Below are 27,485 nucleotides of genomic sequence, written 5' to 3' on the forward strand. Positions count from 1 at the left end.
ATACGAGTAGGTTTTGGATATTGAGAAATGATTCGTTAAGTACCATGCTATAAGATCAGATTCACTCTGGAGAACTGCCGATATTTCCACAAACTGAGGGAGTTTCATAGAGACAACGAAACTTTAAAGAAACGGCTTATAGCTATAAATTAAAGCTATTATTTTGTATAGTAGATATCACACAAAAAGCATTCCGACGCAACTAGTAATTTAATGAGATACATCCAGCTCCTATTGGCCTTAATTCGGAGCAGATAGAGCGAATAATTTGCGTCGATAAGTATTGGCTTATTGGACTATCATAGCCTTTAACGCATTACCGACCCAGTCATATTTGGTTGACCTTCTTTCTTTTGCTGCTATCATTTTCGAATGTTTCGCTCAAAAAGCTTGATTGTCGTCAATTCCACTACTGGAAAGCCTACTTAATTTTGTTTTCAAGTTTAATTTAAGTTGCTAAGTTGAGTTGCCAGGTCGAATATGTAGTAGAATTTTGTCTTAAATTTAATGACGTCAATTAGTATATAAATATTGTGCAGTCGAAACAACTAGCTCAGCACTTAACGTACACTCGTTCTACGTTTTATAACCGCCGACAGTAAAATGAGACCCACCCCCCGCCCGCCCGCCCCATTTTATTTTCCAGCGAAGTTCATGTAAGTACATGATATATACAGCAAATACAATTTGAAGGTATGGTTTTAAATACCTTCTCTAATCGTAGGTTTACCGTTAGTTTTCACCCGCGCAAGCTCTTTCTTTTCCCTTGAGGGTAATGGCGACAAAATCATGCTTGAGGAGCTGTTATTGTCACATTTGGCTCAACCGAGACCGCACACGATGCATGATGACTGACTGTCCTCATCATGCATACTTAACATCTCAATGTGTTCAGCTCTAGTCACATAGGCTATGCTCCGATTGTTTAGACGGCACACGAGCAGTCAGCTTTACGTCAGACGGCAGATCCGCTGACTCACCTTCGAGTCATATTGAACAGAAGGGTAGCTATTAACTACATATACAATACCTTCGCGTATAGAACGTAGAAACCTTCTCTCATTGGATTAGCTCACTATTTAATTTCTGGGTTCACCTCAAATGCGTTACGGATAGCTATTACATATTGGATTGTAGATTTGCTTTCTATTCCATATTTGGGTTTCAGTTCGAGGTGCATTTATATGGTCAATCATACTCCTGCTTGCCCCATATATGTTGGGACTATATTTTTAATTATCTGTTAGAAATATCGTTATTGATTTGCTTCTGGTTCAATTTTTACGTGATGTAACGCACTAGGTATGGTGCATTGCGTCAGTCTTTGTTACCGTATCTGATCGTCACAGCTGGATCTGCATCGTCAAACGAGAAGGCTTTACATCTATACAATTAATCGGGGTTTGTCAGTTGAGTCAGATGTTGTGCAAATGTTTTCTTTCGTTCTGGTCTCTGGTAGAAGGTGCAAACATGAATGTTTGTGGACGATGAAATTGTATTTATCGAAGTCTTCGCATAAGACATGAGTAGGTACATAAAATGATGGCGGTGATACATGGCTAAGACATGGTACAACACGGCGCTGGATTCACTACGTACATACGACTAGTTCGGGCGAGGGAGTTATAGTAGTGAAAGAAGACATAAAAGATTTGTGAGTGATGGAGACGAATGCTGGGTTTAGGTGTTCTAGACCATAACCCGGACTTGTTTAGGGGTGCCATTAGCTTGACTTGGGTTGAGAGTCATCTCCTCGTCGTTCCCCTGAAAACATGAACGAATGCAAACGATCAAATCCGTTAAATGAGGCAATAATAGCAGCAGTAGTAGTAACGACAACGCGCCGCCACTGCATCCACTCTTGTACCGCAGGAACTACGCATGTGTCTGTTCGTCGTAAGGCCTCGCTTGTCCTACTCAAAGCAATGCCTGCTAGCTAGGGGCATAGTTGACCGCGGATTGCAGCAGATATGCCAGCCAGTCGTGCTTGAAAGCTATCTGGCCATTGATAACCAAGTGGCTTACCATATGGTATATTGAACTTGTAGCCCGGAATAGTAGGTAGTAAACTGATCGGCTTCCCTTCTAATGGCAAACTTTCGTAGCAAATAGAGCAGTTTCCAACCGCTCTATTTTAGACGTGGACGGCAAAGACTCGCCGGGAACCACCAACGCTTTCACCATTAGACGCGCGAGTAAGCAAAGAGACTTCGAGTTCGGATACGCCGTTCCACACAGCCGGAATATCTATGTTGGATGAGGTTTGCTATGTACCAATGGGTTAATGTACGAGTTACGTTTTGCTGCTTTTACTCTAGGATCTCGCACTTACCAAAGCTGGATCCTTTTGGGTAAATGGCTTCAACGAATCGTGCGCCTTATCCCACATCACTTTCTGAATTGGTTTCTGAAATAGCAGAGTAAAGTAGGGCAAAGAAAGTCAAACAACGCCAAAAGAATAAGAATCTCGAACGGTCGTGACTTCCATACGTATTATGTACAAAGGTCTGTGCCGGCGTAGGTGGGTTTGCCGACCCTCGCCAGGTTGGTTTGTCATCGTTCGACAACAAATCCAACAAGCGCCATGTTATTTCCTCTGGCCATCACAATCCAACCTGGGTCGCTACAATCCCATCCGTCGAGCGCTTATCTAAATAAATGAGCACTACTATATCACCGCTTATGATTCTTACTTTAGTCGTGATAAAATGTGCCAACTTTGTGAGATCACGCTCGTTTAGCTTTTCATACAAAATGACTATTTCAACGATGGCCCAGTAATCGATTTGTTCGCTAATATGTTTCCAACAGCAGCGATACTAGCGCTTCTCCAAAAAGCTTCATGGAAAAAGGCAGTCTCTACCTCGATACAACCCAACAATGATTTCTCCAGAATATTGCTTCATTCGTCAACAATCGGGCAACTTCGTGTCTTAGATATGAATCCGTTCTCGATAAATGGCCATGTCTGCCTGTCGTTCAAATCAGGACACGATTTCTATTATGATATTTTTTTGGCAGTGCCAGTAACAGCTACGGTGCTAAGCAGTTGTGTATCTTTCTGGCAGTAACGCGGGCCAGTCTTTAATGCCACTAGTTATCTATATGTGCTAATCTCTTCACGTATCGCTCTCCGTCTAGTTATTTTGTTCTGGGATGTTATAAAAAAAATTGTTTACGTTAAGAAATGTTATTTATGAAGGGTGCACGCATCGCGACGACGTTCCGTATTTTTTATAATTAGTAGATAATAAAATTTACGAAATATATCCTTGTATAAATGTACGTACCTCACTTTTGCTTGAATCACGCTTGGCGCTCCAGCAAAACTCGATGACTCCGGCGAGAAGTGCCAGTATGAACCCGGCCAACACGATTATGAACATGCCGCAAAGGGCTGTGTACCTGATCGGCGCTGGCACCTCCAGCACTTCGACCTCGCGCGGACATCGTACTAGTGAATCAATCCACTTTTCCTTTAAATCAGCCAGCACGCCTATTACGTATAGGCATAAATTTGACAAGTAGGTTCATATTACAGGTGATTGCAGCATATATTGGCATCGACACGCGGCGTTTGCAGAAGCCAGTAGTTATTAAGATGTCGCAAGATCCCGTAGACAAGCATCATTCAAAACACGATCGAAACCGAAGAGTCCAAAACATCCGCCGTAGTAGACCGAGCGATGTACAGATTGTTATACGGCATTGAAACGGTATCCAAGGTCGAATGCAAAAGAAAAAAGAAACGCTTACTTTAGCTTTTAAATGTTGCGGCACGGTAACGGCCAATTGGTCCCCACGTTGATTGTTAGTGAGCAAGTTCGCGTAGGTGACGCTCTTCCTTGATGTTTCATTCCTTCGGCAATGGGAAACTAGATCGAGTTGCTGTCATTGCAAACTTTTCGGTTGCCGGCTACTAGGCGTGTCGCGTCTTACGGCCTAATGGCGAAGTGATATCGATCGCAATTTGCCCCGCTGCGTTTCATTCTGTACCTTCAAAAAACAGTTCCGCCTGCTTGCGGACACGGACACGGTCCGCTGTGAGCTAGACTTCGGCTTGACCATCCGCAAGCACTTTGGTGATGATAGCTCGAATACTCCTGCTATAGATACTGCTACTATTAGTTCCACTTCAGGAGGTTTCAGTCCGATAGCCGGGGTTTGGAATGCCTTAACATTAAATGCTCTTTCTCAATCGGGGAAGTGGACTTTTTAACGGGAATTCCTGCTGCTTTAAAGAACAGACTAAACCGCATTACATCGGCACCTCAATCGGCCGTGCTTTCATTGCTGTGAACCCCAAAATCAATTTAAAGTGTTTACAGCTTGGTTACCGTCATTGGCTCTAAACTTTTAAAACAATACTTCTGCCAGACAACGAAGTGGTCTTCTGCATTATAACTACTCTCCTGATTGCGCATCATTTATATTGTTACACAGTTAAGTTAGACCTTCGTACACTTACGGTATATGACCCTAAACTATTATTTTATTGAGAGCCTATTAGTCAATGTAACTTTCAATAAAATGCATTAGTAAAATGAGACGCGTAATTACGTACCAGACTCGCGAAGCTTCTCAATGCCCTGGTTGAACATATCCCTGTACGGTGACATCTTGGGCATAACCAGAGCATATTGGGCGAACTGTGGAATGAGCGTATACGACTTTATACCGCAATCGCGTCCGATGTACGAATCCACCTGCGATTTGAGTCCTGTTGAACGGCACAATCGCTAACGTTGTAAATGACAGAAATAGCAACGTCAAGCTAAGTACCCATACAACATCGTATTGAGCGCTCGAACCTTACCGCCCTAAAACGGGCCTGGTTTAACGTTTTTGACTGGCGATAACCGTTGCTGTGTTTTGCTCACCACCTATTTTTCCGTTTGTACTCATAGCATTTTTTTCATCTGAATCCAGATCTTCCTAAGAAGGCATACTTGCTTCGATTCAACGTCATAGCAAGCATGTCACAGTATGCATTTCTCAACTGATTGCGCGCTGGAGCTGTTCTTATAGGGAGTATCTGCTAATACTTGGAAACAGACAGTGATAAAACGTCTTAGAAGCATTTCACTGCCTTATGAATAGAGACTCAATTGAAGCTGTTGTGACCTCCGTTACAGACCCAGAAGATTAGCGGATAGAATAACTTCAACCAGTTCGGCTTTGGATGCTGAAACCTCTGATAAACGCGCAGCCCCTGAGCATGGCCATTATTATTGTGTGTATTGTTGGGTTATAATACCAGCGTTCTAGTTTATTCTCTATCTACTTCGCTTACCGAGGAAAGCATAGTTAGGTCCCACGTGACGCATTCCTTCAGCAATGCCGGAAACAATGCGGATCCGAGAGTTATTCAACAGCTGTGCGTAAAATGAAAGCTGCGTTTCCGCTTGATTCTGGGTGAAATCGTACAAACATACAAACAGGACAGATCAGGGAAGAGTGAAAGAAAGGAAATGGGGAAAAAGAGATGGACACACGGAGTTAGCAAAACTTGCCTTGTGTCGTAATCGCCGTCTGCTTCTAAGGAGCGATCGTTACCTACCTCTGTTATGCGCCGAACCTATTCAGTCAACAGAAAATTGCCCTCATCGTATATGACCGGAGGTTAAGTTAGCGAGTTGTAAGCATGTTGAATGAGAATTTTGCGTCTATCTATCCGTTTGGTTTCGGCAGCATCAGAAACAACATTCTCTATGGGCCCGTCTCACAAGGATTCATCCTGGGCTTCCTATGTGGTGGGCGTAGGTAAAGAAAAGCACTATATGTACACTTTGGAAGTTTGTCCGCCTGCGACTCGCGCTTGTTCATTCTCCCCTTCGTAAGTGCACGTTGATCTGCCTCAAGGAGAACGACAGGGAACACCATGAGGCTTGCTTAAATAGTGTAGTAGAGCATATGTATCTTTATTTACCTCGTGTACGTATCACTGTGTTAGAGTATACTCTAATATTCGTACGATCGTATCATCGTATATAGAAGAGCGTAATCTCCCATATGCAGTACGTTAGAAGAATCCCGAGACCGACACCTGACATATTCGGAATCGGTAGAGAACCACGTAACATGCGAAGACGAGGCCTGCTTTTTTCTTCAGCTGTTGCTTCACATCAACTGATGTCGTAAGATGTTAAGACAGGGGTATAAGGGCAGAAAAAGTGGGAGAGATCGAGCCTTTGGGCCCGTTCTATGCCTTTCTTACCTTGATCATTTTTTCGACTGCTCCATGTCGCATATACCCGACGTCAACGGCTCCGTTAGCAGCATCCTGTCGTGACGTTATAAGCGACAGAAAGCCCCGACAATGTGCATTGTACCGTACATTGTAAGCGTCGAACGAGGGATGAGAAGCAGGCGGTAAGTATGACGACGTATGACGATCCAAAGAATGAAAGGGAGCATGAAACGAGATGAAAGTACTTTATTACTGTAGAGTTAGAAAAGTCTGCCGGACACTAGGCAGTTTTACTCCTCGTATAAGCACATAAAAAAAACTGCTATCACACATTGACCCGATATTTAGCTGCTTATTTTGTTAAATACCATTTGCCTTACTCCCTACAGCGTGCTCACACATCGCCATTAGTAACAGGTCGTACGGCCTTCGTTTTACTAGGCGGTCACAGAGACTGACGGATGTCTTATCGTGCACTAGCAGTGGAATCACATGAAAGATTCAGATCGTGGATTTTCCGTAGAGCTTGATAAGAGGTAAAGAGCACGTACGAACAAGAAGACGGTAGACTATGTTTCCCAACTGGCCAGCCGGTCGTGGTTATCATTGGTGCGCTATTAGGGACTCATTCCTGCTCGCCTCCATCACATACAACAGCCCTGCTGGCGCCTAATGACAACAACAGAGGGAACTACTAGTCGTCTTGGTTTCACTATCCACTGCACGATCCATTCACATGCACGAGAAGGTAGAATAAGTCCATTTGCTAGTCCAAGGATTAGCGCCAGGGCAGGCACCTTCAGATGAAGATATTTTTCACACCAATTTTCCCCGTACGTACTGGCAGTTTTTTTTTTTTTATATAAGGCACATATGAAGGCATCTTTCCGTAACGTAGTCGCTTCTTGAGTTATGTAGTCATTCATTCACATGAGAAAGGGAGCGGAAGAGGGACAGACACCGAAACGCGACTGGTGATTAGAGAAGTACTGCTGACGTCGCACGGTTGACTCTGCACTTGTGGCAGGTGTACGTCGCCTGTACATACATACACATATCCTTCGTATTCGAGCGCCTGCACTCTTGGCCAGCCACTTTGCTCTAGTTCTCCGAGATTACGAGAATTAAACCAGCCGTTTTGAACTTGGATACGTCAATAGCAACATGCGCTGCTAGGCAGCCTTCTTTTCAAGCGCATTATCTGTCTTCACCAAAGCTTATGTGGTAGCGGTCATCATACAAACGTATCATTTCCTAAATTACCGTATGAGCGTATTCGCTGTACAACGGTGTAGTGACCTCAGATTCGAAAAGCGAACTTATTGCTCCTTTCTAGTTGCTCCCCTACTGATTCGTGCGCTGTTTCAAAACACTTAGTTTTGACCAATAGCGTAAACTCGATGGTATTCAACAACAAAAGCGTTTCCAGCTTGGTTTTGATAAATCGTGCACAGGGCTGCCTTTTTGCAGGGTCCTTTCTCATGCGCAGAGCCAGAAATCCTCACTGTCTTAAAACTTAGCCGGTCGTGTCCAAACGACAGTGGCAACGACATACCGAATGGATGTATTCATTACCGGATATGTAAGCTATTTACATTTAGAAGACTGGAAGGAGTTATTATGGTGGCGTATAACGGTTCTACTTTCAGTGCTTTTGATAAAAGCGCTGAAGAAGGCGCGCGGCTGAAACTGTTAGATGATAACAGAGCAATGAGGTAGCCTCTTCGCCTCAGAAACGATACCGCAGCGCGCGACGGGCCGAAGCCGGATAAGAATGAGAAAAAGATACTTAAAAAAAAACTACTGTTGTCTGGTACCACCTAACCCAAACAGGACATCAGAGATCAGAGAAAACCCTGTGTATTTATGTGCGGAAATCACAGTTAGTGGCAGCAACTCCGGGGCGATATTACCCCACCAAAAGCATCAGTGGCAACGATACTAGGCTAGTGATACGAAGTATATAATCTCGTTATGGAACTATTACCCTAAATTGACATTCCACGTCACTTCATGAGCTTGACACATTTTTCCTCTCTCTCGCTCTTACTTTGTCACTCCACGCTCTGTACTTACCGGGCGGCCTCACGATCTCTCATAGACAAGTCCTTCCCATGCGCCCCCATTAGTAAAAGCGGTCAGGGCCACAACGTTGACGACCTGACTTATTTATGCTGCACTTCCTAGGTTCTGCTATTATAGGGTTTATACTATTCGCCGACTAAGTGGCAATATTGTTCTAAGCTATGACCGCTACAACTCTTGTTTTTTGTAGTATCGTATATCTAGGTTCTTTGGTACAAAGAGGTACACAGCGTATCGCAACGGTAAACATAACATTTGTTCCATACTTTCCGTAGTTGACATCTAATTACGCGATTTTTGGCTTTACATGTTTGTATAGATGTTGTCTCACAAGGGCGTATCCTTGTGAGACAACATGCATGCCTTTTAAGAAAAGGCCTTGTTACCTATAGACGAACAGCAAAAAAGGATAAGGCGAAAAAGAAAACAGTTAAGACCTACCCGACAAAATTTGTCTTTATTGAAGAGATCGGGTCCACTGCCAAACAGGACAGCTTGTAGGAGCGCAATGCACGCTGATAAGTAAGTGATGGTCATTACCGCCAGGAATAACCACCACGATGCCAACAGGATCCTGTAAGCCTTCGAACTGTCAAAAACATAAACAGAAAAAAAAAGGAAAATACAAATATTTAATGCGCATATAGTATATTTATTCCTGATCTTATCAATTAGTCGTTAACTGATTGCCAACAAGTGCCAGTTTCTCCAGTGAAAGTCTGATCGCAAATAAAAAAATTGTTACTGCGGAAAGCATATCATAAAGAATCAATAGCTTAAGAGGTGCACGGATAACTAAAAACAGTAGGCTTTTGTAATTTTTTTTTTTTTTTTTTTTGTAATTTCTCCTTTCCCTATTACGGCATGATCGGCGAAATTTTTTTTTGTTTTCCTCTTTTAGCTCTTAGTATATGAGAGCCATACGTACTAACACAGGGTTACATAGAATGAAAACAACGGCAAGTTCACTCCTGTGCAGCAGTAATTGTACTTCGTGCTATAGCTGCAGAAATAGGTGAATGTCAAGACTTGACGAGATTCTGTCCAAGTCGCTACGACATGCTATTCCCGCCAACTTCTTACCCTCAAGCATTGTCTGCGTTTGCTAGCACAATCATGTCCATTGGTTCATCGAAATTGCCCTTCTCTTTTTAGTCACCGTCAGATGCGTACTCCTTCTTCCTTTGCCTAGCGTTGGTGACGGGTACCATTGCGACGACGCACAGTGTTTACAGCTCAACAGCCTGCCGCTGTTGATGGCGCTTCGCTCTTTCGGGCTCATGTCAAGCAATGATCTGCCCACTGAGGTGAAGCGTTCAAAAACGAGATGTAGTGGAATGGGAAACCAAAGCAGAGAAATTTATGCCCTCATCCGTCCCATAGAGAAATCGAGTAAGGAAAACAGAGAAGAGATCACACTTTCGAATTCGACCAGCTCTTGCCGTACCGAACCGCTGTTCGACGATTAGCCCCGAGGTGGCATGAACACTTGAATGAAGGAAAATTTTTTGTTCTGTAAAAAAGAAGCTGTATAGCTAGAGCCGAAAGCTGCTGAAAACGTACATAAGGCCTACGAAGATAGAGTTTGCCCCAAACGCCGCGAACAAATATTTAACATTATTATTTTAGTTCAAGTATTATGTCGATTTCTTCGTCGTCGAGCCGTTACCAAAGACCAGAAAGGGTATGACAATGCCAAGCAGTGGTGTATGTATATGCGTGTATGTAAATTTGAAATAATAATGGCATTTAGTGCATACAAACTGGGGTGCCAGGGAACTATTACGGCAGCTACTGTTATCGCAAATAATAATATGCCAGAGGTGCTTGCTATAATAGAAATGTGGAAATCTAGTAATACGGTTGCAGTACGCTGTGTTATATACTGCTGTTCAGTATGGCAGCCGATAGGTTTATATAAAACCATTATTTAAACAGTTCCGACAAAAAATGTGTAACACAACATATGGATAATATGTTCTATAGCATAACATATTCACTTATATGGCCAATAGAGCATTAGGGGTAAATTATGCACTTGTAAATCCGTTTGTGTTCACAGTCATCTCTACCTGCATTTTAATTGTGAGGCCGGCAATAAAGATATTTTTCGAAGACGTTTGGATCAGTAGATGCTTGACGCGCGTGACGGCGCTTTCTCGCAGAGCTGTCACAGTATTTAATAAGTACGGAAAAATTGTCAGCAAATGAGGTTGTCTCGAATATGTTCGAACAATGCTAAAAAAAATAACGCAAAGGCCGTTTGCAAAATTCTTCCTTAGACGATTGATCTGGATCGCAGAAAAAAGAATCCATTAAGCATTTCATTGCTGTCGCCGAAGTGTTGAACCCCTTCCAGCGATGAGGAGAATAAATTGCCTGATCACATAAGAAGGCAGGTTGACCAAGTAATCCCGTCCGATACATTTTTTTCGGCGTTTCTGACGACAATGAAAAAGGTTTGACATTTCAGTATGTTCAAAACGGTCCATTTACCGTTGCAACTCTCAGATCGCTTTATCGAAGCGACAAGGTAATGCAGTAGTAAATCTTTCATGTGCAGCGTCCGACGGACCAATAATCGTATCAAGCAGAAGCACAGAATGGGCTTTTTTCTCTTATACTACGGTGCACCAATGACGCTGTGACCCGCTACGTTCATCAATCGAATACATTCGTATAGATAGGTGCCTTGTAAATAATTATAACAGAGAATACTCATACTGCTTTATGTCCTGGCCCTCTTCCACAGAATATCCTCTGTCGAATATCCAACATACGCATAACAACTATAAAATGCCATGGATAATCACGATTGACATAAAGTTAAAGCCGAACTTGGAAGTAGACTTCTATCTATCTATCTAACTGGTCTTTAAAATATTGAAAAGGATGTTTATCTTCGGTGGCCCAGGAAGCTGACAAACTCCAATACGGGCTGCTTCATTGATTGAGCTCTCCTTTCACCCACAAACCTGTTTATTAAATTAGTGAATAACTATGCATACTCTGACTTTTTCCGTGAAGACGATCATCATAACGATAACTGATTGAGATTAACAACATAACCAACTTTTTAATGCTGTTTAAACCGTGTGCGGACCTTATTTCGGTGCTCTCGTTCCCTGCCATTTAGTATGCCCCCACAACAACTAGGGAGTTTTCAAATGACATACTGCGCTCATTATAAATTTTTTTCATGCGAAGGGAGCCCGGAAAATAGCTTCTTGCACATTTGTGTCACTGTTGTCATTGGTCCTCTCAGCCTACTCCAGTCTGTTTCCCCCATTTGCCTACGTGCTGTTTGTCAATAATAGCTTACCGAGTACTCTGCCCCGTGACCAACACATAGATAAAAGACCACCGGCCTGAGGGCAGAGGGCCTCATGTCAAAAGGGACTAGGCTGAAGACGCAGGGATCGGGGGGCAGTGGATCGGGAGGGAACAGGCATACACTGGTAATCTGCATTGCAGATCAAATCCGGCAGGGGTAGAGCACGATGGTACCGTTATGGGTAGCAATGTTTCGTTGCCTCAACTACTACGCGTCCCTAGGCTCTACCAACGTAGGAAAAGCTGGGTGATCGTCTATAAGTGTTCGGCTGCTGATGCGCGCTATGCAGTACAATGTGCTGCAGCGCCTAACTCCCAACAGCAGTTTCCAGTGCACGCAATATTAAATTCAAAGCTGAGCCAGCTAGTGACTTACAGCTGCCTGCTAGTGGTAAGTTGTGCTAACAATCATAATCATGCCTGCAGTGATGCATTTTTAGAAGTTCGTGCACGTCGTCCATATTTTCTCCATCATGGTCAACATTTAAATGAATTAACAAAGATATATACAATTAGGGCATATCTTCGCAGCACCCCATTATTTCCAAGTGGGCAATGCAGCAGCCTTCGAAGCGGCTTACATCATAAATAATTTACGATATGACAGTGTTCACGAGGCCATCTATACACACATTCAGGCAAAAAAGGTCGTAGTCACCATTGCCTCCGATTGATTCAAAATATCATTATCAACATCATGATCATCATCACGCCAACAGCATCAATAATGCAGTAACCGTCATGACCACTGTCATTTGACAACATGAAGGCTGACCTTCCGCTGGAACGGCGTAACCCTGAATTAAGCTGTTCCCGGACAATGACAATTACTTCTGCCCGGACACGTTTGCACATTTGTTGGACCGTTTTGACAGACGATTAGTACACGACGCGTATTCTAATTTCGTAAGCAAACAGGATTTTTCGCAAGAAAGAAGAGCGGTAATGGCAAAAATTTTACGACCAACAGAGAAAACAACAGCTATTAGCGTAAGGGGACTTCCTCCGCCGTCTGTGTTTGACTCGCATGGAAGCTGGGTAAGCCTGGGGGCCGCTGGGTATAGCGCTAAAAATCAAGATGACATCACAGTACGATTGGGAAACGCAAACCCGTCTCACTTTGCTTCTTCGTTAGCGAAAATGCGCTCACTTTATAAGAAACTAAGTGGGCTATTCCGCTGATCCTGTGAGTCGTCAGCGCGACTATCGGGCGTGTGGATCTTAGTCATCTTCCTATTTTGCCTTTCCGACTGACTTCAGGGTTTCTAAAGGCCTTCGACGACTGTCTCTACTTGAACCGTGTGAGTTTCGTTGCCGAACAGGAGCAAAATGCAAAAAAGACAGTGAGAGTACTGTTGTCTCCCCTTTGTCCTTGACAAAAAATGCAGGAAGGGCGTGGGAAACATGAACGATACAGCAAGCTAGGTGCAAAACGGGACAAAGGCACGGCGATGCGATGCAAAGAGCCGCGATATTTTGTATACGAAACAAGCAGTATTTTATTAAATAGATAAATGAACAAGAATTAAGTAGCAAATATCAATGAGTTTGAGCTTAGACGTACAGCACCGTCGACAAGTTGAAAAGTTATGAGCTAACCAAAGAAAAACGCGACGTAGTATTGGTGACGACGCTGATGATCGCTCATTAAGATCAATGTTATTTGTACGTGACATACCGAGTGAAGCTGTTACGTTATTGACCCATTTGTATGAATGGCAGAGTCGTATTTTGAGATAAAAGGGACGATGCTCCGTAAATATTTGAGACCGATCTAAATACTAGCAAAAAGTAATAAGGTAAATAAAGTGAAAATGGCCCGTTTTAATCCACAGTATAGGGCCTGTCGATAGTTCTGTAAGACGTTGCCTTTCGGATATAGTCTCTCATCATATCCCTTAAGATTTAATGATCCGAAAATACCTTACCCGTTCATGGTTCTGGAAAAACTATGCGGTTTAGAATAAGTTTGATGGCTGTCGACTCACGACAACTTCAGGGCAACCCCATGCTAGGGTTTATTAAAATTATTTTGTCTGCTTATGAAAAGACGAGACGTGTACACAGTCATTTATGTCGGTAGGATTGTCTGGACGGCTTTTTGATTAGCCTTTCGAGAAGCCCGTTTAAAATTTTTTTTTCATGTTTTTTTTTTTTGATTTCATTGATCACGTTATCTATCTGGATAACCTTTTGCGTCTCTGTCAACCGAAATCATTAAAATCTTGGCAGACGGAAGCAACGCCTATGAGGGCGGAAGGGGCTGACGCAAACCAAAAAAAAAAAGACGGACATCGCTCCGAACGACTCGTTCGAAACGGCAACCCCGCTAACAGTTATTACCTACTTCAATTTTCCTTGGCAGTTGCGTGCTGTAACGAAATTAATTAGCTTCTAAATGAATCGAACGGCTTTGAATGCACAAGCGAGACGTTAATATGCCTATTATTACTGTAGCTATAAAAACCAATGTTCTGACAGATGATTACAACAGTATGAATTGTGGAGTATAGTTTGCGATTTTAAATTCGATACAAAACCCGAACTAATCATTAGTCTGAATTTATCAATAGTGAAGGAAAACAAGTTTTCAACAGACTCACTTGACATGGGGTCCTTGCGAACGGGCGAACACCGAGGCCAGTGTAAACCAGACGAGACATAGAAGTCGATTTTTTTCCGAACTGTTCCTTTGCCGAGACTGAGCGAGGTGATTCAGTATATATGAGAAGATAATAAAGACTGCGAGTATAGCCGCGACGCAAGCCCATAGTTGCCAGGAGAAGACCCGTACAAAGAAGAAGGATAGCGATGGCCGGCCTACAACAACAGTTGCAAAGCGGAAAATCCAAAAAATATGGTTTCAGGCTATGCGAAATGACTGTGTAAAACCTATAGAGCCGCATAGAGCTTTTTGTCTCTAGCGATACACGCTTGTTAGTATGTTTATTCCCTCTAGTAGATAACGATAGAGTTGAGTCAGGAAGCGTTCAAAAGCTGGAAAAAAAAACAGTGTGAACAAGTGGATTTTGAATATTATCCGATTTCTAGAAATCGTCAAATAACAATAAAACACGTCGTTCACTTATAAATTCAGACCATACAAACTTCTCTTTTTTCTTTCCTAAACCTAGTTCCTCTCTTGTTCAACCCTGTGAGCAAAGTTAAATAGCAAAGTTTATAGCGAATGCATATGAAAATTGCCGTAGAGCTTATGAAAAGAGATTGCTTAGTATTTAGAATATTTCTTATTTGTTCAATCGTAGTTTCCGACACATGCACGTGGCATGCACACCCCTTCTGCATTAGTTGCGCAGAAAGTTAAAGTAATGAAGTTTTAACAGGGGCGGTTGGACAAGAGTCATATTCAAGATTCGCTACCCTGTACTACAGCATTTTCTCTTAGTTAGCAAGCTGTTAGATGACATGCAAAGGCTATTCAGTTCCCATTCTGTTGTAACGAGACTTCAACTTATTATTCATTATGCCACTATCTTTGTTACGGAACTTCGTTAGCTATGGCGTATAAGGTGCGCTAATATCTGACTTCGGCATGCTATATATATACAATATATCAGACGTACTAGGTTAAAGCATAGATGAATTGTCTCTGTTGAACATATTCGGAGAAATTACATCGAAGGCATCGAACATAATACTGATAGACTGGTGAAAAACTAAAGAAATGCTTTGTATCGCCTTATCCATTCAGCTTACAAATCGCAGCATAATATACCTGCGGGGGTGGTTCGGCCCATTACAACGGCTAGGTCATCAACGAAGAAAGGTTGGGTACACTCGACGGCTTCTTGACGTTCCGCTGTTAATGCCATGTCAGATACGGCAATTTCTACCTTCTGCAAATCATCAGATAGAAATTAAATAACAAAACAAAATTTAGCAGTTCGATGACTTCTTTGTTTTATTAATATACGCCATGAGACAAGCAAATCAGTAGTTAAAAAATTCTCAGTGTTAGTGTAGGGGTATGTTCTTTATTCCATTTTAGAGATTTTCATGAATTCGATTTTCATGAATTAGACGTATGTATTTATAACGATTACCAAACAAAACCGTAGTTGTATAAGTAAAAAAAAAAAATAAATAAATTATGCCCTTTAACGTTGTCAAGTGTGAGAAATCATAAGCCTTTATGGGGCGCTCATCTATCTATTCGATACTGCCAACATTCGTTTTGCGTTCAAAGTTGATCGTTACTGCTACATCTGCGGACGATCCATTGAAAGTGATTGCACACAGTGAAAAATACACATTTAAGACAATCGATGCCTTCTGGCGATGCAGTTTCTTATAGCTTTAGCAGTTCGGAGATTGAAATTACTTTTCTACTATCTTCTTAAAGGATGGCTGAATGTCGTCCTTAGCACGCTTTCGTCCTGGTTGGCTGGCGTAGTCGTACCAGGCACAGTTGTGTCGTGTTCGCTCTTCGAATCCTTGAGCTGTCTTGATGACACTGCAGGGGGTAGCAGCAACAGTAGTGCCATGAAGACGTATTTACCCTATAGCTAATGTTTGACAGAGGCCGTGCTGTGGTTTTCGTACGTAGTCACACCTGGTACGACAGTCAATTGGTTACTTTTGATTTTGGCGGGTTGGTCTGCAATCATCGTTTGCGACACTTTCGAGTTTCACTGCAGCCGGAAGTCTTGGGCTCCTTGCACTAGCTACGATAACAGAGAAGGGAAAAGGGGTCAAAGCCTCGATAGCAGTATATCCTCAAGCGACCCACAAGAAGTACACTACTTTGGGCAAAGGTCGACGGCAAACGAATAGCTATAGCTTCAATACTACTGATACTAGTTCTCTTTGCAGTTTATTACTACGCCAGCGACGCCAAGTTGGGTAGGAGCTTGCTGTCTGGCCAACGCTGGATCGGATAAGCGGAACAGAGCTGGTAGGCGAGTGCCGTCGAGTACGCACGACAATGGAGCAACGAAGACGAGAGTAAAGTACACAAGACAAAAACGCAAAAGCCGTTCTAAAGGGCAAGAAAGCAGCTTTAGGCTCAGGCCCAAGCAATGCAAGCAACAGGCCAGCAACCAGGATGCACGAGTACCCACTACGGATTGAGCTTCAGCTGAGGCAGGAAGGGCTGGTTGTGCGACCCACCCAGGCTGGCCCACCACCGCCGCCACCTGACGTTATGGGAAACGAATATCTGTTGCCCTGGATACAGCCACTACCGGGCCAGCGTCCTAGCAGCACATAGCAAACAGCCTGCTTGTCAACTTCGTAGGATTTGCTCTTGGTTAGCTGATGAAGCCGCGAAAGAACTCGGAGCCACAAGCTTTCGAGGACTGTCTTGCTCAGCACCGGATGCTAGCTCACCGTATCGTTGCTGTTGCACCTTGCTCCGCGTTCTGCACTGGGAGCCTCGTCCCCAGTAATACACAATACGTCGTCCCATACGAACGCATTCTGCTACTAAAGGCTACCGTGGCTAGTGACCAGCGTCGTAGCAAGCGTAGAATACGTCTGGCCCAAGTCGGGAACAAAATTAACGCATTCAACATCATGTAGCCACGTAGATGATGAGTAGTTATTGACTACTATCTTCTCTGACTGGACATGGTGGGTATGCTATATTTTCGTGCGTGTTTCTTAGACGATAGGAATTGACTGTGCGTTATTTATACCGTTAATATTCGTATGTGGGACGAGACGCTAATACAATTAAATGGGACGTAAATGGAAACCAGTATTGTACTCCCGTCAGGTTTCTTGTTTAAGTTCAGTTACTTTTTTAAGAGTCATTTTATTATATATATGTTGAAGACATATTTGACATAAATTATTAAGCCTCCGAGATTTTTTAGATTACAGTTTCAATTTTGTATGTATATGTTGTGTGAAACAAAGGGTATTTATTTTTATTAAAACAAATCCGAATAATGACGTTTCCGGCCTAAATCGTGGAAATATGTAAAAATCAATTAGTGGAACATAATAGATGCATATGGGTACGAGCTCTGCAGTCGTTTTGTATGTATAGTGAATTTTGTTAGGCTGAATTGAATTAGACGATGCTACTTTTCTGTGGACTGAGAAAACAAGGCGAGAGATCCTGTGCCTGTATAGAGAGCGGCCAGGGCCGCAACAGCGGTCACAACGTTTTTTGGCTGACGCGGAGTTAGTGTATACTGTTAGTCCGTGGGTATGTTTTGCCAATTTCATTGTCTGCAGACATATTTTGAAAGTAGGCCATCTGCCATTTCAGAATCCAGCTCTGGAGTCGGCTTGGGACAACTCGAAGTGCACCTCGCGTATCTTTCCCGTTACTTAACCTTTTTTAGCACGCCGTACCCGGAGGCCCCTTTCTCGCATTTGCCTGAGAAGATGCAGCTCATCTGCAGCTTGCGAGCACTCAAGTCAACATTCTTTCAACATGCCCTCTACAGGCGGAACGTGGCACGTAGCAAAAGCGGCCGTTGCAAACGGACGCGTTGACTCAAACAGATTACGGCGATATTTCTCCTTGAAATATGAGTTCTGTCCGTGAAATACACGGCAACGGTGGCTGCAAACCTTGCTGTTTAGATCAGCAGAGGCATCACTCGTCAAGGCGGGTTCTAGAGGTGCATGTAACGTACGGGGCGACTGTGTACTCCTACATGATAAGCTAACCCGATCTATGGTCGAATCGAAGTAAACTCTTTTGAAAGTTCGCGAATACCTACAAAATATGGACCACAGTTGCCACGATAGGGCTCGTTGTTTCCGGGTTATTCGTAGCGATATTATTATTCGAAGCTGTTCAAATTCTTGCAATTGCAATGTACAAATCTTGATTTTAGCTCTTCCGTAATAGACGGATGTTTGCGCTGTCTCAAAGATTATTGACAAATTACCAGCTATTCTTTAAAGTGGTACGTTTGCCACATATATTGGGCAGCGCAGCACAGCTGCAAGTACTGGTATAAACGGGTCTTTTGCTTGACAAACACCTAATAGACCTACATGCGGCGTTTCACCCGCGAAGTATTTGACACGGCACACAAACTGACGTTATTGAGCTTTGCAAATCAAAACCTAGGCAAGCTCGAAATGTCGAATTTGCCTAGCTAGATGATATATGAAAGCGACAAAATAATAGCTGATTTCTTTATTTGGTAGTGTTTGTACATCAATTTAGAGAAGAAAATGTATATTGTTCATTCATCTTCATGCTCAGCCAGTTCGTTCGAGTTCTTCGCAAATCGCTTTGAAAGCCTTTCCTTTACGTAACCGCTCTGGTGCCCCGCCCCATCAAAAATTTCAAATGCTGGAAAATATCCGGGGTTGGATGCAAATTGCTGTACGACATATAGTAGATAGGTAAGCCGTTACGCGTATACTGAAGCTTGAAGATTTTTTCTGTTGCTAGTTTACTTCACATAAAATTATCATGAGTAGGCATCTTTAAATAGCCGAATTTTTTTTTTTGTAAAGTTTGACAAAAGAATATATGTGTGAAGCATACCTCTACCTTTGGTAAAATAAGGTTTTGGAAATACCGGTTTACTTACCTTGTTGATCACCTCAGCCATGAGTCCACTCCAAGTTCCATTTTCAGATCGGCGTCCATAATCGCGTTGACGTACGACCTGGATCTTGTATGCGAAGGGGACGACGTTGGATAGAGCCTCAAGAAAATCGGGCACGAAGCCAGAGAATTCGCCGTCTGTTTGTCTCTGTATGAGGTACGGCGAATTCTAAATAAAAACGAAGTAGAAGAACAAAACACAGAATAAACAAAGACAGGAAAGACATACACGTGGTAAATACTAGCACTGTTTGTGAGCTGGCCGCGCACTTCTTCGGCGCAGTAAACCTTTCCTTAACCATCCCGTTAGATTACTTGTACGGAAGAATGCAACCCAGGCGAGCAGATAGTTCGAAGTTTCCCGACCGGCCGAAAAAGGGCGATGACAGGGCGATACTTGATTAAGTTGCGACAGAGGGATCCAGAGAAGGCCGTTGCCTGCAGGAGCCCTGCGGCAATCCTCCAGCCTCGAATCCCTCAAACAACCTGGCCTTTCCCTTTATTATATAGCTCGGTACAATCAAGTAGCCCATCCCCCATTACCGTACCTCAAACGACGCCTAAACAACCAACCAGCTATCTCATGATGCAGCAGCAGCTGCAACAAATTGCTAGATACCTTCTATTGCCCTGGCCTCTTTCGTCCTGCATTACTCCCCACCCACGTATGCAATGCTTAGCGTGCTGTGCAACCTTGTAGCACGCACGAGACACTGGGCTTATCGGTCAGTCGCTGACTTGGAGGAATAACAAAAATCTAGCAAGACAAACCGTAAGGTTGCCTATGACCCGTCTCTTCTTCCCAAACATAGGAAAAAAATGTTGTACTATCTGCTTAGCTGTCCCAAACACATTAAAAATATGACTCATATCTGGGGTGCAAGGATGGAAACATTGATAGCAGCAGTTCTGATGCTATGACGTAGAAACAGTAACTTGTGGCATCTGTTTTACCTGGGCGGCCGGATGCTCTAGTGCGTGATCAATACAAATGAACAAAATTCGCAACACAACATCGATTCCATGTGACAGATTTTGCTCATATTCTACTCCCACTGTTATAGCGTGAAACACATTAAGATTCTAGGTAATCTGTTAGGCTTGTGCGATTTTTTAGAGTGGGGCTATGAATCGCTTTACCAGCGGTTGTGTTGCCCCTCTCTGTCTAGCGCTGGCCGATTCCGGGGACGAGGCCTCGGCAGCTAGAAGGCAGATGCATAAGAATGGCTCTCGATTTTGTGCCCCTGTTCCCATCAATACGTTGCGCTCTGCTGGTACTAGCGGTATAAATGTATGCGTATGTTTGGCGCGGCCGACCGGCCGAGATGAGAGTCGAAACGGGCAAGCGAAAAAGCACGCAGGCTACATTAGTTTACTGCTCTGTCTTTCAGGTCCAACTTGAATATGCAAGGAACCGTTAAATAACCTAAATCGGCTTCCTGCAGCGCATTGTTGCCTTAGTTGAGGCGGCGGGTTGTTAGCTTGTACCATTAGAAACGCTCACAGCAACTAGTCTTCTCGCAGAGTAAGTCTGCTTGCCTCTCGCCATCTCCTTTGAGCAGTTCATAGATGAATCGACAAGTCACTCGGGCAAGTCACGGTTCGCTTCCACCAGCTTTTCGTCACGATTTCTTCTGTCTGATTTTGCTTCTCTTTGTCTCGTGCCCTGCTTATTTGCATCGATCTTTATATTGAGTTTCATTGCGATAAGCTTATTCTTTCCGCGATCTTTGCAAGGATCGTAAAAAGATGATTCCAACACGTCTGAAACGTTCGAAAATCTAGAGAATATTACACGCACTGTGATACTTGACAGTTTAATCGCGGTGGAAACGATGATGTTATTGACTGATAAAAAATTTAAGCTAACCTACTACATTGAATTCCTAAGTGCTTGTATCGATTGGTTCGTTTTTTTTCCCTGTATGATACACAAAATGTTTCTATCAATATATCGGTCAGTATATCAGTAAACTACATTATAGCGTAAACACAATCATTAGCTCACCAAGACACTACCGACGCTGAGCTCCTTAGCTGGAGTAATAGCTCCGGGTGCCTTAATCTGAGGGAGTGCTTCAGGCTTGTCAGCAAGCATGAGTCCTTTTTTAGCGGTCCATGTACCCAGACGAACGTGGCCCTTGTGGGAGCCTTGGATTACTGTGATAGTAGGTTGTACACGTTCACCGTTGTCATGGAACTCGACAGGACCTGATTGTCCCTGTGGGATCTTAATTTGCTTTATAAACGCTGCCAGAATGTCACCATACTCGAAAAAACGCGACTGGTCCATACAGTCGAGTCCCTTCGTGCCATTAAAGTAGACAGAGCCGGGATGGTGACGGAGGTTGCGGTCGAGAAGGCGAGGATTGTCCTTGAGGACACGGTCGAAGCCAGTAAGCAGCGCAGTAACTGCGTCCAGAAATAAGTATGACTGAGTGCCTTGGTTGTGAAATAGGGATCTGCAATTTTAATGACAGGAACAAATACAACAAATGAACACTATATGCATATAATCGGCTATAAGGAAATGCGGCTAGCAGAAATTCAGTATCGCAGCGTCCTTTTTCGACGTCACGGCAAAAAATGCCTTCTAGTTCGCATAGGCAGAAGTGTTTTTTCTTTGTTTTGCAATGGCTTGCTACAGTTTTGGGGCAACTAGCCACTTGCATTTACCGAAAAAGTACGGACAGACCACATTCGAATCCTTTCTCCCACGACACTTGTGGCTAGTGACAGGCCCTCTAGCCTAGCTGGTTATAAACGACGGCAAATCAAGTAACGGTTTCCAACCAATCAGAAAAGTCAGTTTTAAGGGATAAATTCTGCACCACCCATCGTGTTTCCGGTTCCGCCCGGAACAAGATATAAACAGCGCCCTTAGAACGTCTCTAGAGAACGCTTCTTCTTCAGTCGGTTTATATCAGCTCAATTTTCCAATACTCTCAAATCCTCGTAGACGACTGAGGTGGGTAAGTAATATGAGCAGCTAGGGAAGTTCCTTTCAAGAATCTCTTTCGCGAAGCTACCAAACCATCTTGTTCTCTAAATACATGCAAAATTTTGTCGGTCTTTATAGCAGGGTAAAAAATACCATTTCTATAAAAAGGATTTTCGATTAGTCTTGTCAAAAAAAAGGTAGCCCCAAATTTCTTGTCTTTGTCCAACCGTCATTGTAATGACTATGCGCAATTTGGTTTTATTTCTTTTCAAAATCCAGTGAATGTATTACATTTTAAGAAAACTTGACGTCCCACAAATTAGACATGCAAGACTGAAACTTACTAATGTTCCAATATCTACCTATGGCTAACACCTTCATAGTTATTTCATCTGCCATCCAAGCTCTCTCGCCGTTCGTACACATAATATATGTACCATTATACCTTTGTGTTACGCTATTTTCGCATTCTCGACCGCATCCAGTTGAGCGCCATACTCACCGGTGCGATGACAGCTGCATCATCTGTTTGTGGAAGCGCGTGACATGCGGCAGCTCAGAGTCGACGAGCCGAAAGGCGGTCACGTTGAGGCTGCTCCCGGCATCGCGGAATCGGATGTACTGCCAGAAATCGTCCGAGACCTATGAATTGATACGCACAAGCAGAGTTAGCAATAGCATATCTATTCTTTGCGTCTCCTTTCTACGTACAATGGGCGAGGAGAGGCAAGTAGGGAGGAGAGGTCACCCGTTTGAATAACAGGAAGGAAGCCACTGACTCTAGTCCGACCTACAACGTGCCCTGGGAGTCTGGTTTAGAATAGAGAAGCCGTCGTTACGACTCTTTTTTTACCACAACTCAGGGGTTATGTGCAAAGATCAACGTTACCAGTCAAGCAGCGATGTAGAAATTTAACGCCGCTGAAAGCGGTAAGGGTCATAATGAGTCTTCGTTCGTGTTTATAAAAAAAAAACGAAACCAGTACTCAATCACCAGTAATGCTTGTCGTCTTTAAGATAAAAACGTCTCTTCCCGACTCTAAAACCGCCTTTTTCTCATCATAAACATATTTTAGAGTTCCTTTCGATGTCGCCCTCTTCGTGTGCCGCTAGTTGTCTAGCTGGATGGTCGGCCGTTCGTCCATCGTCAGCTGCTTTTTTCTTAGGACCCACATCTCTGGACTGTCCCAATGGTCGCAGAAAGCGATGGGTCTGGGCCGCAGTCGACGTGGTTTAACGGATGCTCAAAGTTCAACCGATGAAATTGGGCAGACTCGACAGACGAACGGACGGATTACCGAACGGGTAGGGGGCAAATATTGGGCGAAGCAGTGGCAGATCTCTCTGCTAGCCTGTTGAGTCAAAATGAGAGAACTGGACCGACGGACGAAAGCAGGAAGAACTTTTTTATTAACCTTAGAGCGTTGTTTTTTAATGGTAAAAAACAACGCTCTAAGATTTTTTAGGCAAGTGGGGTCTCGCTCACTTCGTTGTTGATGTTACCTGGTGGCATTGTAGTCGTCTGCGTGATGCGCAGGATACAAGGGATCGACTTACCGGATTGGCGAGGATGAACTGGGTGTTGAGGTTCTTGAAGCTCTTGACTTCCCTGATCATTCCAGATAGCACTGTCTTAGCCAAGCTCGGCCGGTTAACATTGAGTACAATCTTTTCGATCTTTTCCGGCTTTAATCGGCCCAGCGAAGACAGCTCCAGAACAGCGTCACTTGCCTCGGCCTCATTGTTTACTTTCTTCGCGATCGAAATTTTCACACCAGAGTTCTGGATTGCCTCTGAAAGCCCAAGGCACCAAGCATAGGCCAAAGGTGAAAAATTAGTACACCATGAAGCTGCTAAGAATAATCTAAATTGTTCGTTGAATAGTTTGACAGTTTTTATCTAATGACTCATACAAATATGTGGCTTTTACGCACGAAGCTACGGAGGCAAACACGAATATACATTGAGTTAATGTCAGTATGTAAGTGTTCGCTAGGTCTAGCCGGAATATATTCTACGAGGAAGACTTACTACTAGCACTTATATATTGTACTGTGTACAATACTATGATTATTAAACATTAACTTATGTCTTTATGCACTCTTTTACCCAAATGCCAATTTTCTCTCATGATGTCCTAAGCCGTCACTGCTGTGTTTTATTGTAATAAAAGCCTTGTCTTTACTAGCGCTCACGACCCTTAGGATTGAAACTTGATAGCGTTTCTTTCTGCCCTGCTGTGTTCGATCAGAGTTGTGGTCTATATCATAGTAAAATGAACCGTTTATGATTGGGTTAACCAGGAACGCAGGCCAAAAAATGGCTCCCCACTATTTCCGAAACTTGGTGAAGTCTCGGATGCATCGATATACCTGCATTTTATTGTATCAAAGCTTTTGAGCGGGCCTTATATATTTACTCCATTTTGGGAGAATCGAGACCTGCGGCAAATTTCTAATTTGAGCCCTAAAAGTCCCTCTATGAACGATCATTCACAATCATCTTTAATGCTATACTTACCTTTTACCAACCCGAACTAAGACTGTTACTTGTTACTCTTGGTTCACGCTTTATTCAAGTTCATGTTATTTGCTGCTAAAGAATTCCTTAAGAAAAGGGTAATCATAAAGGGCCGTAAAATTTGGTATGCACTGTGTGTTTGAAGCAGGGTCATCGATAATTATTAGCCGCCATTTAAAATATTTCCCAAGGATTGAAAATTCATTAATTAGGTTTATTTCTATAATTAAATCTTCGGTAATCTGTATAACTTCAAAGAAGCGAGCACTGACTTAAATTTTATACATAAAAGTTCGAAGTGTCAAATAGAGCATCAGGGTGGAAATTATATGAGCGTCAATTGGGGTGTCTTTCGCCGCTATCAATTTCAACAGGCACTCTCGGTACCTTTCTGATATGTGCCAGATCAGGCTTATACAGTTTAGAAAAACGGGCCTACTTGTGCCGTTATGTAACTAGTGCTGTTGGCCGTGTGCTCAATAGTGTAATAAGATGCAGTTAAAATTGAATAGAGTCATTTGCTGGCGTAGCCGTCAGGCCTAGGCTCTCGAACAAGACCTAGTAGGACTTAGCGATTGTAAATGAAAATGTTTTCATGGGCCTGGGAAGCGGCTGCTCGTGGCGGCGGGGACCAGTAACGAAACCTACGCGAGCCTGCAGCGATGGCTTCTTAGTTTAGGGTCTATATGGTGCCACGTTTTCGTACATGTTCCATCATTTGCGGCTGCCGCCACGCTCCCTTTCTTAGGTAAGTAAATTAACCCTTTATAGAATTAGGTTCTCTGTAAAAGCGTGGTTGAATGATTTATGTTGGAACATTCTATGCAAAAGACTGACGCTACGCAATCAACAGTTACGTATACGTAACTTTCACTACATGCGCTATAATAAAAATATTAATAGGGATAGTATTACTAAAGCGACGCTAACAGTCTTAATAATTCTATTTGTCACCCCTTAATTTTACAGTTCCTTTAACAATACAGCCATTCAAATACGTCTATTTTAGCACATGGTGGACAAAAACAATGACGACATATGATCATTTGCAGCTTTGTTTTACTTGTTTATTTCATTCTGCATGGCTTCTTCTGTATGAGAACTGTTTTCTGCAATTCAATTTAAGACCGTCCCTCAAAAATGCGGGCTTTCTCCAGTAAGTTCTCAATTAAAACAGCTAGAGACTTGGTCTTACCGTCGTAAGCACATCAGCGTCGCTGATGATCATGATTTTTTTTGTCCAGAGAGCATGAACTTGGTTCCACATATTTTAGCAAATCGTACGCATATAAATGCGCTACCAGTATAGCATAATAAGGCACAAATGCTATACATCATACACTACTGATTGTGAGCGCACCGATGCGCAAAATGGGAATACATATGATTCTATTCAGCGCGTTGAAGAAGAATAGGACAGTTATAACTATTTCACAGTTATTCCTTTTTGCAAAAAGTGCTGCAAGCGACCGAACCCCATTCCATTGGCCTTGTTAAGAGACGATACGGTCTCTCAAAGATAATCTCCTAACCCGAAGCTATTGTATATACTTTCCGGTTCATGCTGACAAAGATATCCTACTAGGACGCACTTGTCCTAGCTGCGTCCGACAGAAAAGAAAAAGATCGTTTGGTCTGTCGATAGAATTGTCCCGCTGCTGTGCCTACTCCATTTACATTACATACATCCATTTACATGCGCATTAACATGGTCCGATTTTTCACTTTTCATGTAACTTAGAGTAGATACCAAAACACCAATAAGTAAGCCATATTTTATAATGTGCTCTGATGAATGTGTATTGACAACTGTTTACTGTGTAGTGTGTTGATCACTTGTTTGTATCTCTGCATCTTCAGTATACAGTAATATACAAACCGAAACCAAAACACCCCCATTTTTGGCGCCTGGAAGGTTCCCTTTCTGTTTCAATCATGTGCTCTTCAAATTGATTGCGAATTCTTTTTTGACGCAACTTTTGTTTCATGGCCAAACCATCAGGACGGGTCACTATTAATCTCCGAGAACGATACGGCTCGTTTTATACTATTGTCGTTTAACTATATAGGGTTAGAGCGCATTAACGCGAATAAACACTTCTAAACGAAACCATTATCAGAACACTCACTTCCTAAAGAATTAACACGGCTTTTTACGAGTACACTGGTCGGGTAGTATACACCTCTTCCAAAACAATAGCCAAGTAGCACTTCAAAGAAATTTAATATACCCAGGTATACGTAAAGTTCACACAAGTTCTTCGACACGGCTGGCGGTTTTTCTGCTTCTCCAGAAGGTCTGGTCGGGCTTGGCCGTCTATCAAGAAGACTGGCGCCTCAGTTCGGTGCACGTTCGTAATAAGCTTTGAAGAACGAACGAATAATCGATAAGCTTTGCTATCGATGATTCGTGGGCTATCGTAAATCTGGCTGTACCGCCCTAAACGCATACGAAGACCCTTAGCCAAATACGTTTGGATATGTCCGGTTCGCAACGATTCAGGCAATGTCAGACACTTGTCCTAAAGTTCGTACACGTAATCAATAGTAGCAATATTTTTTGCTGTGAAGGAGCACAACTTCCTACAGTCTAGTAGAGAGTTACTCCATTGCTGGCTGCGGTCGCGCTAGTCTTGACACTTAAAGTCAAGTTCGGCAAGGATAACGCTGGACCTTGCAAATTGAATCGTTCCATCTTGTTGCATTTATCCAAGTTAGCACCAAGAGAATACTTTGTGGCTCATAGAAAAAGACTATATATAATAAATGTAGGATACTATTCGTTTTCTTAAGAATATTGAAATAGAAGATTCTTCGTTAAATATTGTAGGTATAAAATGATGCTGACAAGAGCCATATCGGTTGGTCCATTG

The 27,485-nt window shown here is 43.0% G+C and overlaps 1 protein-coding gene across 2 annotated transcripts in view; it reads right to left on the bottom strand.

Annotated features, from left to right (window-relative positions):
- Positions 1 to 626: 626 nt before the first annotated feature.
- Positions 627 to 27,485, bottom strand: part of LOC111255360 (glutamate receptor-like) — a 107,858-nt gene continuing 80,999 nt past the window's right edge. For both annotated transcript variants that reach the window (XM_022817261.2, XM_086978200.1), the window contains exons 4-16: positions 23,650 to 23,885; positions 22,595 to 22,734; positions 21,160 to 21,613; positions 19,135 to 19,320; positions 15,345 to 15,465; positions 14,212 to 14,428; positions 8,717 to 8,864; positions 6,218 to 6,283; positions 5,294 to 5,411; positions 4,565 to 4,720; positions 3,291 to 3,496; positions 2,333 to 2,407; positions 627 to 1,764 (exon numbers count right to left, since the gene is read on the bottom strand). In XM_022817261.2, the coding sequence (XP_022672996.1) occupies positions 1,690 to 1,764; positions 2,333 to 2,407; positions 3,291 to 3,496; positions 4,565 to 4,720; positions 5,294 to 5,411; positions 6,218 to 6,283; positions 8,717 to 8,864; positions 14,212 to 14,428; positions 15,345 to 15,465; positions 19,135 to 19,320; positions 21,160 to 21,613; positions 22,595 to 22,734; positions 23,650 to 23,885 (2,198 nt within the window). In that variant the 3' untranslated portion in view covers positions 627 to 1,689. The remainder of the gene's footprint in view (positions 1,765 to 2,332; positions 2,408 to 3,290; positions 3,497 to 4,564; positions 4,721 to 5,293; positions 5,412 to 6,217; positions 6,284 to 8,716; positions 8,865 to 14,211; positions 14,429 to 15,344; positions 15,466 to 19,134; positions 19,321 to 21,159; positions 21,614 to 22,594; positions 22,735 to 23,649; positions 23,886 to 27,485) is intronic.

The sequence above is a fragment of the Varroa destructor genome, unplaced genomic scaffold (genome assembly GCF_002443255.2).
Source record: "Varroa destructor unplaced genomic scaffold, Vdes_3.0 BEIS01000001.1, whole genome shotgun sequence".
NCBI classification, from domain to species: Eukaryota; Metazoa; Arthropoda; class Arachnida; order Mesostigmata; family Varroidae; genus Varroa; species Varroa destructor.